Genomic DNA, 13,714 nt, shown 5'->3' on the forward strand with positions numbered 1-13,714 from the left:
GTTAAAAATAAACTCATGCTACAAGGCCCAATCAGTGGCGAACACATAAAATTTTCTTAGGGGTCGGAAAATTTTTGGGTCGTTACACAGTTATATAAATCTTTTTCGGTCCCGTTCGGCCGTTTGGGTTGGGTCAAATCAGTATATAATTACCTTTTGGTTTGGTTAGCCGATCTAGTCGGGTCAAATAGGGTAGGGTCAAATAAAAATTTGCAATAAAACAAAATATATTTAGGGTCGGGTTAAATAGGGTCGGGTCATATTACACAAACATGAAGGGCGATATGTTGCCACCGAAACTGTCTCCGGCTACAAAACAACTTCTCATATCCGCATTCTTCGGCAAGTATTCGTGTTTTTTATCATCGTCAAGAAACTTAAGAGCATTAATCCCATCTTCAGACTGTATGGGGGTTCCAGAGTCAACCTATAACCAATCGAAACAACAATAGCAGGAATCAAACATGCAAACCTACAGCATAGTCCATCGTAATTCGTGTTGTCGGGGCCGTAAAGAACAAAACCGCCACCATGGTTTAACACAATCACCGGAAATAATATGTCAGTGATTACATCATGGCCGTCTCCGAGAATCGTTAATATTTTTTGGGCCGGACACGAAAAAGATATTTACGCCCTACATGAGTTGAGTAATTGGGTTTAAACATTAAGAATACATTTTTTTTAAAACAACATAACTTTAATATTAAATAAAAAAATTCAGGCCTATTGGGTGTCGGGCCAGGTTAGTCGTTCACCCACCCTGAATTACATAATCAGGGACAAAACACGGAACCTACATGGGTGCATGGTGACGTCATATAGGACTTGATACCTTTGGTTGGTGTGGAGTTAGCAGGTGAAGTTGATAAGGTTTTGAAAGGGTTTATTAATGGTGTCATCTTTTTGGATGGTTGTGTATGATGGTTCTAGACTTCTAGCTAGAAGAAGCTTGTAATGGGTGAATAGATTGTGGGAAAAATATGTAACAAAAAGTAAAAGTTGATGCGTAAAAGACAAAAGAAATTATATTTTGTAAGGACAACATAACATGTCCAAGTATCATGGTACGCCATATTGTTATATAATATGTGAAAAATGTTATACTGGTTTTGTAAACATTTTGATAGCAGAGCAATTAACATATAAAGGATATATGTTTACGCACCATATATAATGAGAAACATGACGGATGGGAAAGGGTATGCTAGCAAGCGCTAATTACGCAACCTTGTAGAAAACAAAAGAGAAAATAACTTAGTAAAGACACCAATGGCAGGCGATCTCGAAAATCATGTATGATTAGTGAAAGTGGACCATTAAAATAGAACCCAAACGATAAAGCACATGTTAACATTTTAAATATGAAAACATTGAGAACTTGATTTCTACATTTTGAATTAACATATCCCACGAGTTCATTGCGTCTGGAAAGCAAACATGTTGAACCCTCTAGCAGTCTAGCAAGCCACGTCATCGTCGGCTAGACCATATTGTCCACCTATCGAGACTTATTACTTTCGTCACCTTGCTTTAAACAATCACCACGTATCTCTAGTTTCCATGTTCATTTGATTCAGTTAGCGGACCTAACATAAAAGCAAGGTTATCTTAGCATACCTATTAACTTTCTTGACGAAGTATAAAATAAGTGTAAATTTTTTTTCATCTGCATTTTATGCATTCGAATACTATTAAGCATATATTAGATACCCCTAGGTCCAAAAACCTTTTGAGGATACCTTTGAATATTTCTTTTAAATCAGCCAGACTCAGACTCACCTTGTTTTCCGCTAGTCACAAACCCACAACGTACTAGCGATTTTTTAATCATATGACGAGTGACGACGTGTTCAAAAGTCTTAGAAATCTTAATATGCTTTTCCAGCGAGGATGTGACGAAGATGAAGTAACACTGACGGAGTTAACCTACATTACTTTAACTAGAAGCCCTTTAAAGCTTTCAAAAGTTCTAATAAGTCTACTAAATCAAATTTTTTAAATCTTTACTCCGTCCATCGCCTCGTTTGGAGGTTCGAACCCCCGCCATTTTGGGTGGGGAATACATCCAATGTTGGGTATAATCTTGATATTATGGGTCGAGTACGAATCAAGTCGGGCACCGGTTTTGTTTAACCGGGTCACTGAATAGCAAACGGGTCATATTATATTATTGATTGAGTCTTGTGTTTGACCGATTTATGTGTTGCTGACCGAGTTTGAAGGAGTAGTGAAAGTTGGTCGTGGGTTTTCCAACTTGTATGTTAGTTCCTGTTTTCATGCAAGTAGTTGATAAAGTTTAAGATTTTATTGTTTTTTTTTTGTTTCACACGTTTGTTATTTGTAAGGCTATAAATAGCCTATTTGTTTAATGAATGAAGTACCTTCATTTGATATTATAATAGAAAGCATTCTCAAACTTCCTTGTTCATATATTCTCAAACTTCCTTCATTTGCTGTGTGTGTGTTCATTAGGGGCCTGAACCAACATCCAATTCTCACCACTACCGCTGGGGCATTGCCCTTTGGTCGACTAAATCACTTTAGTTGACAAAAAATAACTTTTACAAATTATTGAATTGTATTATTAAAAAGACTTCTTACATAAATAAACTTAGTATCATACGTGCTTCATAACGAAAGGGCATTTCCACAAACACGGTCTAACCGTGCCATTTATGACACGATCGTGCATATAGTGCAGCAATTCATTTGCTTGACTGCTTAAACCAAAATTCATTCCAATCTCATACAAAACACGACTTATGAAACTTTAAGTCTTTAAAACTAATCTACATAATCTCTTCCTACTTTAATCATATAAATTTCATCCATAACCATATCATCGAACCATTGAATTTACATTAATTTAAGAAAACTTATCAATGATCATATTCCTCAAGAATAAAAGAAGATGATGTCCAGAATGGAGTTCCAAGCACTTGAAGAGAATCCTTCAAACTCCTTGTTCTCTTTCTCAAACCTACAAAGAACACACCTAGAATTCACACTCACTTTTGTTCATCTACTTCAAAAGTGAATACCTAGGTAAAATCCGTCCAGTAACATATTCGGTAAAATCCCTCCATTTAACATTTATATATGTTTATTTAGGTTGGAGTGTTTCATTTAGTCCTCGGAAATTTGTAAGCGACAAACAATATACCATGCGACTGTCAATCCGTCAAATTTATATTTTGTGGCTGGTTAGTGTGAAAATTACATTACCAAGCTTGTTTTACTTGAGTATTGACCCATCAAAATTTTATATTATTTGGCAGCTATATTATTTTCTGCTAACTGCAATTTACATTTTACATACCACTGATCATAGCCTATCAAAGTATGACTTTTACAGCATACCAAAGTGTTGAAGAATTATTACAACCCAAGAATGTATTACCCCCTTTACCATATCTAGTTCATATGTCGATATAATTGGCAGTGGTAATTTAGCAAATGATTCTTAAATTCTTTTGTACAGTCATGCATTAAAGTCTCACCGGATAACGTTAAAGACTGCAGCTGTTTATCCGAAGAGTTTATGTTACTTCAAAAAATCCGTATATTTTTATAGAAGATAAACCGGAAGTGCTTATTTACCCAAAATGCACCACATTATTGCTAATAAAATGATGAACAAAGAACTAGAACAATAATAACACATGAATATGCTTCACTTGGTCAGTGTAACAAGGCTCTACATGCACGACCGGATTTGAAATATGATCGGTGTAATCGAGCTACATTTATGACCGGATTTGAAAAGATTTGGTTACAAGACTGAGATATTTACTACAAGATTTCTACTTTTAGTACCCGGATTTGGGACGTTAAAACTTGTTCCCAAAGCATACGCACTCAACTGGATAAGCAAGCCTTACATTCCATATTGAGCGAGCCCATAATTCTAACTATATCCATCAGCATAACGAACATCAAGTGAAAACATCCAAAAGCTGATAAGTGTGTGAAATTTAAATATTCACATGATGATTTTAACCTACCTATGATTATGCATACTCAATACCTATAAACTAAATGCATATGAAAAGCCTTAACTAATTACCGATAAGTTCAAAATCATAATTAAAAAACAAGTTTCACTTAGTTAACTCAAGGCTTCACCAGTTATTCAAAGCACAACAAGGTCATATATTCATACAAATATAAAGGAATAAAAGGAAAGTTTAAAACAACTAAATTAGGATAGATCGATATCAACTACAGGGAAAGCTTGACGCAGCTTCAGCACCTTGCTAGCGAACTTCAACTTTTCATCTGACGTAATCTGTTCATTGCGCGAGCAGGGACAAATAGGAATTTTTTTTTAACAAAGGGGAGCATGCAAGTAAATACTTTAACAAATATACTTCATTATCTGAACCATTCCAATATTTAAACCTCACAGTTCTTAGCTGCAACTGCTCCGTTGTATTGTAGTCTACCGGTGGAGGCGGGCAAGCATACTGAAAGAATAACCTGTATTCAATTTCAAATACAAAACTATTTAAGAATTTATAAGACGAGCAGTATGATACATACCCGGTTATCTGATGTGATTTTAAGAGTCTGCAGATTCGGGCAGCTCCTAATCAATTCAAAAGCACATGATAAATTCATACCATCGTCTAAACATATGTGTGCTAATGTAAGAGCCTTGAGGCTGGAAAAGGCGGTAGAGAACCTCCATTTAGCATCACCTTCCGTCAACTACAAGAAAAGATGTTATTAGATTATATCAAATACTATTTCTTTGTAGTTATCAGATCAAGAAAAAATGAGACTTTTGTTTCCGTAAAGTAAACTTCAAAGACACAAGTTAGCATTAATTACCCTGCAGCCTGTAAAACTCAACTTAAGCTCTTGAAGTTTTGGAAGAGAACCCAGAAGCTCAAAGGTTGTACCGGCACTATGAAAATTATTCATAGTGTCAAGATCACACAGATATAAATATAGTATTTTGAGATTTTGAAGTTTTGCAATTTCTGCTAGTTTTAGTTTGGCTGAAAAAGGATCGCAATCCACTTTTAAGAACTCAAGTAACGGACACTTGGAAATAAACTCCCAAGAGTCACTGCTAATTTTTTCAAAATGGAGATATATATCTAAGCTCAATAGATTTGGAAACCAATGAAAATTAGGAGGAGGATGGAGGCAACATTGAGTAAGTGTCAAATGTTTCAACTCCAAACAAGAGAAAAGATGGACACGTAACTTATATTGTGCTCTTTTATAAATCTCAAGAGTGAGGTCCTTAATTCGTTTTCTGGACAACAACAAAATCCAATGACGGATATCTTCATCTTCAACATCTACTTTGTGGTTAGATAGGACAAACTTTGTAATCGCTCCTCCAAGATGAAGAAGAAGCCTATAAATTATAATTCTCACTTGTGATCATTTTTAGTATTTGTTTTTGATAAATACTCAAAGAAGTCAAAATCAAATACGAGTTGGCTAAGCATAGTCCACTTAAACCTCCATGTTGTTGATAAGACATCAGTCCTCACTGCGTCTTGTAATGGCAATCGATCCAGAATATTTGTTACCACGTTATCTGGCACGCGGCTAATAAAATCTTCTGGTGCAAACTTATGTCTCCCGTGAATCGGTTCCATTATTCTAAAAAATGAAATATATTAATCATCATAAACATAAACAAAATTCCATATTTGCACGAAACTAACTAGGGATGATATGTAACTAAAAGTTGATGATGAAAAGTTAACAAACAGGGCTTGATTTGTTTAGAATGCTACTGTGAATCAACATATAAGCAAGCAAGTCATGAGTACACATTAAAATGAATAAATGAAAAATTGCAGTAGCATTATTACAAACCCTAGACGTCCTAATTTCCCAATTGTACAATCATGCATTAAAGTGTAGCTGGATGACGTTAAAGACTGCATCCGTTTAACCAAAGAGTTTCGTTTACTTCCAAAAACTCACAAATCCAAAAAAGATAAACTAGAGCTACTTAACAAACCAAAGGACAACACATTGCTAATAACATGAAGAATAAAGAACTAGAACAATAATAACACATGAATATGGTTCATCACTCGGTCAATATATGTAACAAGTCTACACGCACGACCGAATTTGAAATATCGACCTAGCCCGGAATTCTAAATTTATCAATTAAAATTTATATGCAAATGATACCAAGGTGATAAAGTGTGTGTGAAATATGAATATGCAAATGATTATATATAATCAATACCCATAAAGTAACATTATGACAAACCCTATTCATTTCCCCAATATTTTTTTTATGAAACCTAACAGTTTAGGACATGTATCGAGTAGTAGCATATGATGCAAACCTTTCGATCAATATAAAACCAAACAATTAATTACTGTATCAACATATTGCTACAGATAATTAAAATAAGCAACTCATATTCTAACCTTGGAACCTGTCGCCGGTGAGTGACAGCAGCTTCCTCCAGCGTACTAAAATGTTTATTTCACGAAATTCACGCCCACCCCTATTTATAGTCTCTTTTCATCTATTAATTAATTAATATTCATTATTATTTTTGTTGTATGTTTTTATCTAGTGATAGAAGACTTGGGTTCTCTAGGGTAAACACATGTTTGAATCCTACTTGTGTCACTTTTGGGCGGATATTGACGATGGGTTATTTGAGTTAGGCCTTATGCGAAGGTTATCAGTTCGAACCTTGAGCCCACCCGGGTTTTCATCTCACTGTGTGTAACATCAGAGAATTATTGTAAGGCCCCGTTACCGGTAGTCCTACTTTAGCGTCGGATTTACTCATAAACACAGTTCTACAAATCAGAGTTTATTAAAACTTTCGCGGAATATAAAAATGTAACTGTTTATTACAAAACATTTAATCTTTTCTTTAAAACTCTAACATAAATCATCACATTAAAACAACATTTCTTCCATCTTCAAATGCCAGCCGTTCGATCCATGCCATGTGCCAACCTCATGCTAGCTCTTTAATCATATTCACCTGCGTGCATACTAAAAGTCAGCTACGCTAAGTGAGTTCTAGTTAATCAGGCGACATACAATACATACACATATATTACATACATACATATCTTAACCTTGTATAATTATCCATAAGAGGACGCCACATAATATCTATTAAAAGAACTATTACTATTTCCCTACTATTTATATTTTCCATAGAAGGACACTCTATATGTATATTCTCCATAGAAGGAACATCCTATATACTTCCATAGGAGAAACACTATGCTTTCCATTAAAGGAACACTATGCTTTCCATCAAAGGAACACGAGGCTTTCCATTAAAGGAACACTATGCTTTCCATTAAAGGAACACTATGCTTCCATTCAAAGGAACACGGAGCTTTCCATTAAAGAAACACTATGCTTTCCATTAAAGGAACACTCTGTATATTATCCGTATAGGGAACTCTGTATATAAGTTATCACTTAATATCCATATAAGGAGACAATCATAGCTATCCTTGGCAATACATGCAATATCCGAAGATCGTTCACGTATCGACAAGTAATCATCCCTGCATTTCATAAAATATCCATATCTTTATTTATAACCTAATGGTACATGCAGTATCCGAAGATCGTTCATGTACCGACAAGCAATCATTCATACCGTACACATATATCACATAGGGCATACATTTATCACTTAGGATAAGTGTATTAACTGATCACATCGAGTATACACACAGTCCCGAAAACATAACAAGGAAATGGGGCTAGAAACTCACCTGATCTCAGCTACTTCTTCTGTTAACGGTTCTTTCTCAAGCTGTGCGCGTCTAACTGTTTAATAATTGAATATCAAATACTACTCTAGCCACTCTCATTGCTACTTAATCAGTCTTACGCGTCTAAGCCGGTTTTACTTCATTGAATCATTACCGGTTAGTTAATCGTTACTCGTTAACCTTTTAAATGTATCTTTCATAATTTATCAAAGTCCAAGGGCTAATATGTAATTAAATCATTCTATTCTAAGTCTAGGGACCATTCTGTCTTTATATTAAACTCCTAGTTCGTTACTTTGCCCTTAACGAATTGGGTAAAGAATCATCATCTGATTCGCTAAGCTCCCATAACGAACTAGCTAACGAATCACCCTCTGATTCGCTAAGCTCCCATAACGAACTAGCTAACGAATCACCCTCTGATTCGCTAAGCTCCCATAACGAACTAGCTAACGAATCACCCTCTGATTCGCTAAACTCCCATAACGAACTAGCTAACGAATCACACTCTGATTCGCTAAGCTCCCATAACGAACTAGCTAACGAATCACCCTCTGATTCGCTAAGCTCCCATAACGAACTAGCTAACGAATCACCCATAGTTCTTATCCAGACTTTGACTCAAGGGTCAAAGTCAAAATCGTCAAGAACAGCAAATAGTCAACAGATCTTAGATCTGCAATTAAACCTTCGTTTCTTAACCAAATATCACGATTTTGGTATCAACGGAATCGTCTGACCAGCGCCTACAAACCCCAACCATCAAATCAGCCTAACATCGATGTTTAAAGGGTGCGATTTAGGCATATAGGTTACGGGTTCTTTTAGGTTAACAATTAACCTATCAAATCTTAACCATTTTCAGTAAGTTTAGCTTTGTTGGATTCGTTTTTACCTTACAAACACAGATCTATCATTTCTAGACTAATCCAAACCTAAACGAACAAGTTCTCGATATAAACGTACCGTAAACGAGTCGAACTACGAACACGAGCTGGTCTTTGATGTTGCTTTGGTTCGTCACGACGATCTAGCACCAACAAGCTCGGGTTCTCGCCTTTGGATCTTGGTTCGGATTGTAAGACGGTGTTGTGTGTGTTTTCTAAGGTGTAGGCTATGGTGTAGAGATTGATAATAATGGAAAGGATTAGGGTTTAAGGGGTATTTATACTCCCTTAAGCCCATGGACCTAAGACCCATCTTTCCCTTTTGGTCCATAATTAAGTCTATCTAAAAGCCTACTTATCCTATCATATTTTATTATTATTATTATCCGAACGAAAAATTGAGATGTTACAATTATGCCCTTGTGGTGGCCCAACGACTGTTAAGTGGCAGTCGACGATATGGTTTCCGTAAAACGCGCAAGCTGAAGTCAGCGTGGGCCCGACAACACAGTTTTGCCAAAGTGGGGCATCGGGGCTCTCTAAATTTAGAGAGTACGGTTGTCAAAATACAAGAAAGTCGTTATCCTAAAAAATAAATAAAAAAAGTTTGCTGGCCCAACTAATCTTGCTGTATCTTTATCTAATTTAAATATTGGGCTTAGGGCTTTTCACGAACCGAACCGAACCGAACGCGGGCAATCTCATACTTGGTTTGGTTTGAAAGCGAGCCGAATCGAGCGGATTAAATTTAAAGAAACGAGCGATATCTTTATGCTTGAACTTGGTTTGGTTTTGAAACCGAGCGGCTTGGTTCGGTTTGGTTTTGCTTGATTTCATACAAAGTTTCCAATTTTAAGTTTCTAAAACTTTAAAATATCATAAATTCAAGACTTTTAACTCTAAATTGTCTAAACCGTCACCTTTAAAATGTATAAAACTCATAGTTAACAACAAAACATATATAAAACGAGTGGCTATGGTTTAAATTTGAATTTTGAATTCAACACAAAAGAGGAAAATTTTAAAAACTTTAAAAAATAGTATACTTTTATATATATACATAAAGATTATATATAAAACTAATAAATAAAAAAATAATTCGAGCAAAACGAACCGAACCAAACCGAGCGAGGCTTTGCTCGTGCTTGGATTGCTTCTAAATCGAACCGAGCCGAACGGCTCACTTCCAAACCGAGCCGAAATCGAACGAGCATTTTTCGAGCAAAATTCGAGCCAACGATGAACGAGCGGCGAGCGGCGAGCAGTTTGGACAACCCTAATTGGGCTAGCTAAATTCTAAATTGATTCTCAAGGGCCAATTAAATTCCAATATTTTTTAACGCGTTTGGAATTATTCTAAATATCTGTGTAAGTCTTTCTGAGATGGGATGTCAACCTTTCATACTACTGATATTATTGTTTCAAACTTGACTTAACCAACACACCATCAAGAAGAAAACCCATCACTGTGGTTAGGGGTGTTCAAAAGAATACGAATCCGTATCCAAATTATACGACAATCCGAATCCAAACTAACCAAATTTTCGGATATCCAAAACCCGAATATTTGAAAATTCGGATTCATATAGCAATTCTGGGATTTTTCGGACATTCGGATTATCCGAACTATCCAAATATTAAAATTAATATTTTAAATATGTTTTATATATTAGCATATAAGAGAGAAAAACCCTAATTTCTCCCGATTACCACTTTCACACCGCGCAACTCTCCTTTTTTTAGATTATTAGCATTGATATCAAGGGTATGCAGATTTCAGAAACATCTAACCCTTTGAAAATTGAGAACTTTGAGAACTTTTTTGGACCACTAAAAAAAATTATAAAACAAAAAAAAGTAAAAAAACCAAACTTCTTATATTTCATTTTTCGGTTTCATAAAAAAAAGAACTTCGTATTATACACATGTGTATAATTTAATTTAATTTCTAGTTACGTAATTTACATATATGTACATTATCATCTACCTCAAATTGTACATATGTGTATAAAAACATGTATGTACATATATGTATAATTTAGATAAACCGATACGTTTTTTTTAATGAAAGCGGGATGATAAATAACAATTTTGTTTTTTTTTTACTTTTTTTATTTTTGCGTTTTTTTAATTATTTTTATTATTTTTGGGTTTTTTGTGGACCAAAATGGTTCTTAAAGTTCTTAATTTCAAAATAGTTATCACATGATCTTGATCATATATATATATATATATATCTTTATATAATAATTTTATTGATAATATTAAATATATTGGTTAAAATAGATGTAAAGTTTTAAAAGATCTATAAAATAGTAAATATATATTTATCAAAATGATAATAATCAATCATCAAATTCCCAACTTTATTTCTCTCAATCCATCAATTCCTTATGTTGTATCCTCATTTATTCTTTATTAGGCTTTATCGTCAAAGTTTGATCTACCGTCTTCATTCTTATTTTATTATTATTCTCGTTTGCTCGTCTGATAAGGTGAGGCGAGTATCTCACTCCCCAAATTTAACTCATTTTTGTTGTTTTAGGGACATATGCGTTTCTAATTATTTTATTATTATTTACTACTCAATTGCAACCGCAAATCATATCATCATCATCGTACTCAGTATATCCCACCAATAGCAAAGCTATAGTAGGGTCTGAGGAGGGTAAGATGTAGACAGCCTTACCTCTACCCCATAGGGATAGAGAGGCTGCTTCCGGTGAGACCCTCGGCTCGATAGTAGTTTTGCATCAAGCCTTGGACATAAGACACATAACACTCAACCATCGGGACACCGACCGATTGGTGCATGTACCCTTGTCTTTCGGCTATCAACGCCACCACATGATGCCTGATTAACCTTCCGCCACTTTTAACGTTATTTTCACGATATTGGTAAAATAACGTCAAAATTAGTGCAATTTCGCTTTTGCCCACCCGAGGGTTCACACATATATACATTATATGCGTGCACCGCAAGCAGGGCGTAACCGCAAATCATATGTGTATACCAATTTATGCCTGACGTGTTATATGCTTATACCATTGTAATAGCCATCGCCCAATTTATCTAGCTTCGTGTTTACTGACAACTTATTTACTTGCTTATTTGGTTAAATTGCTTATAGTGTCGTAGTAGCCATCGCCCGGTCATCGAGCTTACCGATAACTTATTTACTTGCTTATTCAGTTAAATTGCTTACTCACTTGATACAGTTTGCACACTTTTCTATACTTATTATATATACACTCATCTTGTGTTTTACTCACTCAACCTAGTGTTGCCAAAATTATTGTATTTTTGACGCATATGCAGGCCACCGTATGCTATGATTATTATGATTTGCTTGAAGAAACTTAGGGTTCTATGCTAGAGAAAAATATACAAGAATTAAATTAGGATTTTGTTATACTTGTTTTATTTATGGGATTTTGTACTTTGTTTATTTGAACCTTGTGGACTAATTGAATTTGATTAATAGATATTATTATTTGAAATATTGCATGATAATACCTTAAGAGCTGTGAGCAATCACCTCACGACCCGACATTTCCGCCTTATGTTGGGGTGTGACAGTTAGGTCTTCATTGGCACGTCTGATAGCCTAAGTCTGGCCGATGTCGTGCCATTTGCAATAAGCATTTGGAGAGTCAAGGCATGCATAAAGTCGGTCTCGAAGGCTGCCGCGATTGCTGATGCAGTATTTTTGTTCCTTATCCATCTCGGGGCTTGAGACGATTCGACAACAACATTTGCAGAAAGAGCCACCACGGTCAGAGGCAGAGGCACCTGGACTGCATCTTCATCATCATGAACCGGAGTGTCCGGGTTTGGAGAGTAATTTATTCCGCCATCATCATCTTTATTTTCTTGAACTTGAGACTGTGTACCTGCAAGTGTAGCAACATTAAAAAGTGAGGAAATCTCTTCCTCCAATGCAACATCAGCGCCTCTTATTTTCTGTGCGGGATCAGTTGCTGGAGGATTATCTTGACGTGTGTCATGTGAAGTAATTCGTTTTCCAGCTCCGCTTCCACCACCAATACTGCCACCACCATTTCCACCATCATCATGCGGCTCCATCACTATTAGGTTCGGTTTCAGCAAACAAACCTAACTTGGTTTCAGCAAACAAACCAAATTTGGTGCCCATCACTAGATAACTCTTGAAATTTTGGAAGAGAACCCACAAACTCAAAGATACTATAGGAACTTGTGCTCATCGTATGCTGAAGGTTAAACATGTGCAAGGATAATGTTTTAAGATTTGCAAGTATTGCAATCTCATCTAATTTCACTCTACCGACAGCAAAGGTAAAACCCAAGTTCAAAATCTCAAGTACAGAACACCTAGTAAGAAACCCCCCCAAAATTCATGATTTCACATAGTACGCTATACAACTCTAAGCTCCATATTACTGGAACTAAGAATTGTTAGTAGGTCTCTTCATCATTTAATACCTCTTCATCATCTATGTTATGTCACTTATAATATGAAGAAGATGCCTACTAATAATTCTCCAATAATCTTTTTTATTGCTTTATGTCTTTGATAAATACTTACAGAAGTTCTAGTCAAGTACGAGTTGGCTAAGCATAGTCCAATTATACCTCCAATTTCTAGACAATTTACCGATCCTGACTGCATCTTGTAATGGCAACCAATGCAGAATATTAGTTATCACACCATCAGGCATACGGCTAATAATATCTTCCGGTGCTTTTATGTGTCCCCTGAATCACTTCCATTATTTTAAAACAAGAAAGATACTAATCATAAACACAAAACAGATTTACAATGGAAATACCTGAAGTGTAAAAATGCTCTAGAAGGCTTTAATTATTGGTTTTAGCGATTAGAATATATTACATATGAATGTAAAGTTTCATAAACCTAAGCAAATATACTGTCACCCTCCATAGCTAACAAAAATTAACTGAAGCAATGATAATATAAAACATGCATATTCTAACCTTAAAAGTTGAAAAAAAATTAACAAAAATACTTTCACCTTCTGCTTTCCAGCTTAAAGATGACACACGTTTTTCTGGCGGTGGGTTTTCTCATCGCGTAATT

General features: G+C 35.4%; 1 protein-coding gene across 1 annotated transcript; it reads right to left on the reverse strand.

Moving 5' to 3' along the window:
* Positions 1 to 262: 262 nt before the first annotated feature.
* On the reverse strand, positions 263 to 5,621 carry LOC143534719 (putative F-box/FBD/LRR-repeat protein At3g23955). Its single transcript, XM_077029145.1, has 5 exons — positions 5,395 to 5,621; positions 4,837 to 4,912; positions 4,546 to 4,713; positions 4,405 to 4,482; positions 263 to 427 (listed from the first exon to the last, which is right to left on the reverse strand). Exons 1-5 carry the CDS (start codon positions 5,619 to 5,621, stop codon positions 263 to 265), a joined length of 714 nt encoding a protein of 237 aa, XP_076885260.1.
* Positions 5,622 to 13,714: the final 8,093 nt, after the last annotated feature.

This window comes from Bidens hawaiensis, unplaced genomic scaffold (genome assembly GCF_021521415.1).
Source record: "Bidens hawaiensis isolate Kalapana, Puna unplaced genomic scaffold, B.hawaiensis_p1.1 tig00010302_1, whole genome shotgun sequence".
Classification (NCBI taxonomy): Eukaryota; Viridiplantae; Streptophyta; class Magnoliopsida; order Asterales; family Asteraceae; genus Bidens; species Bidens hawaiensis.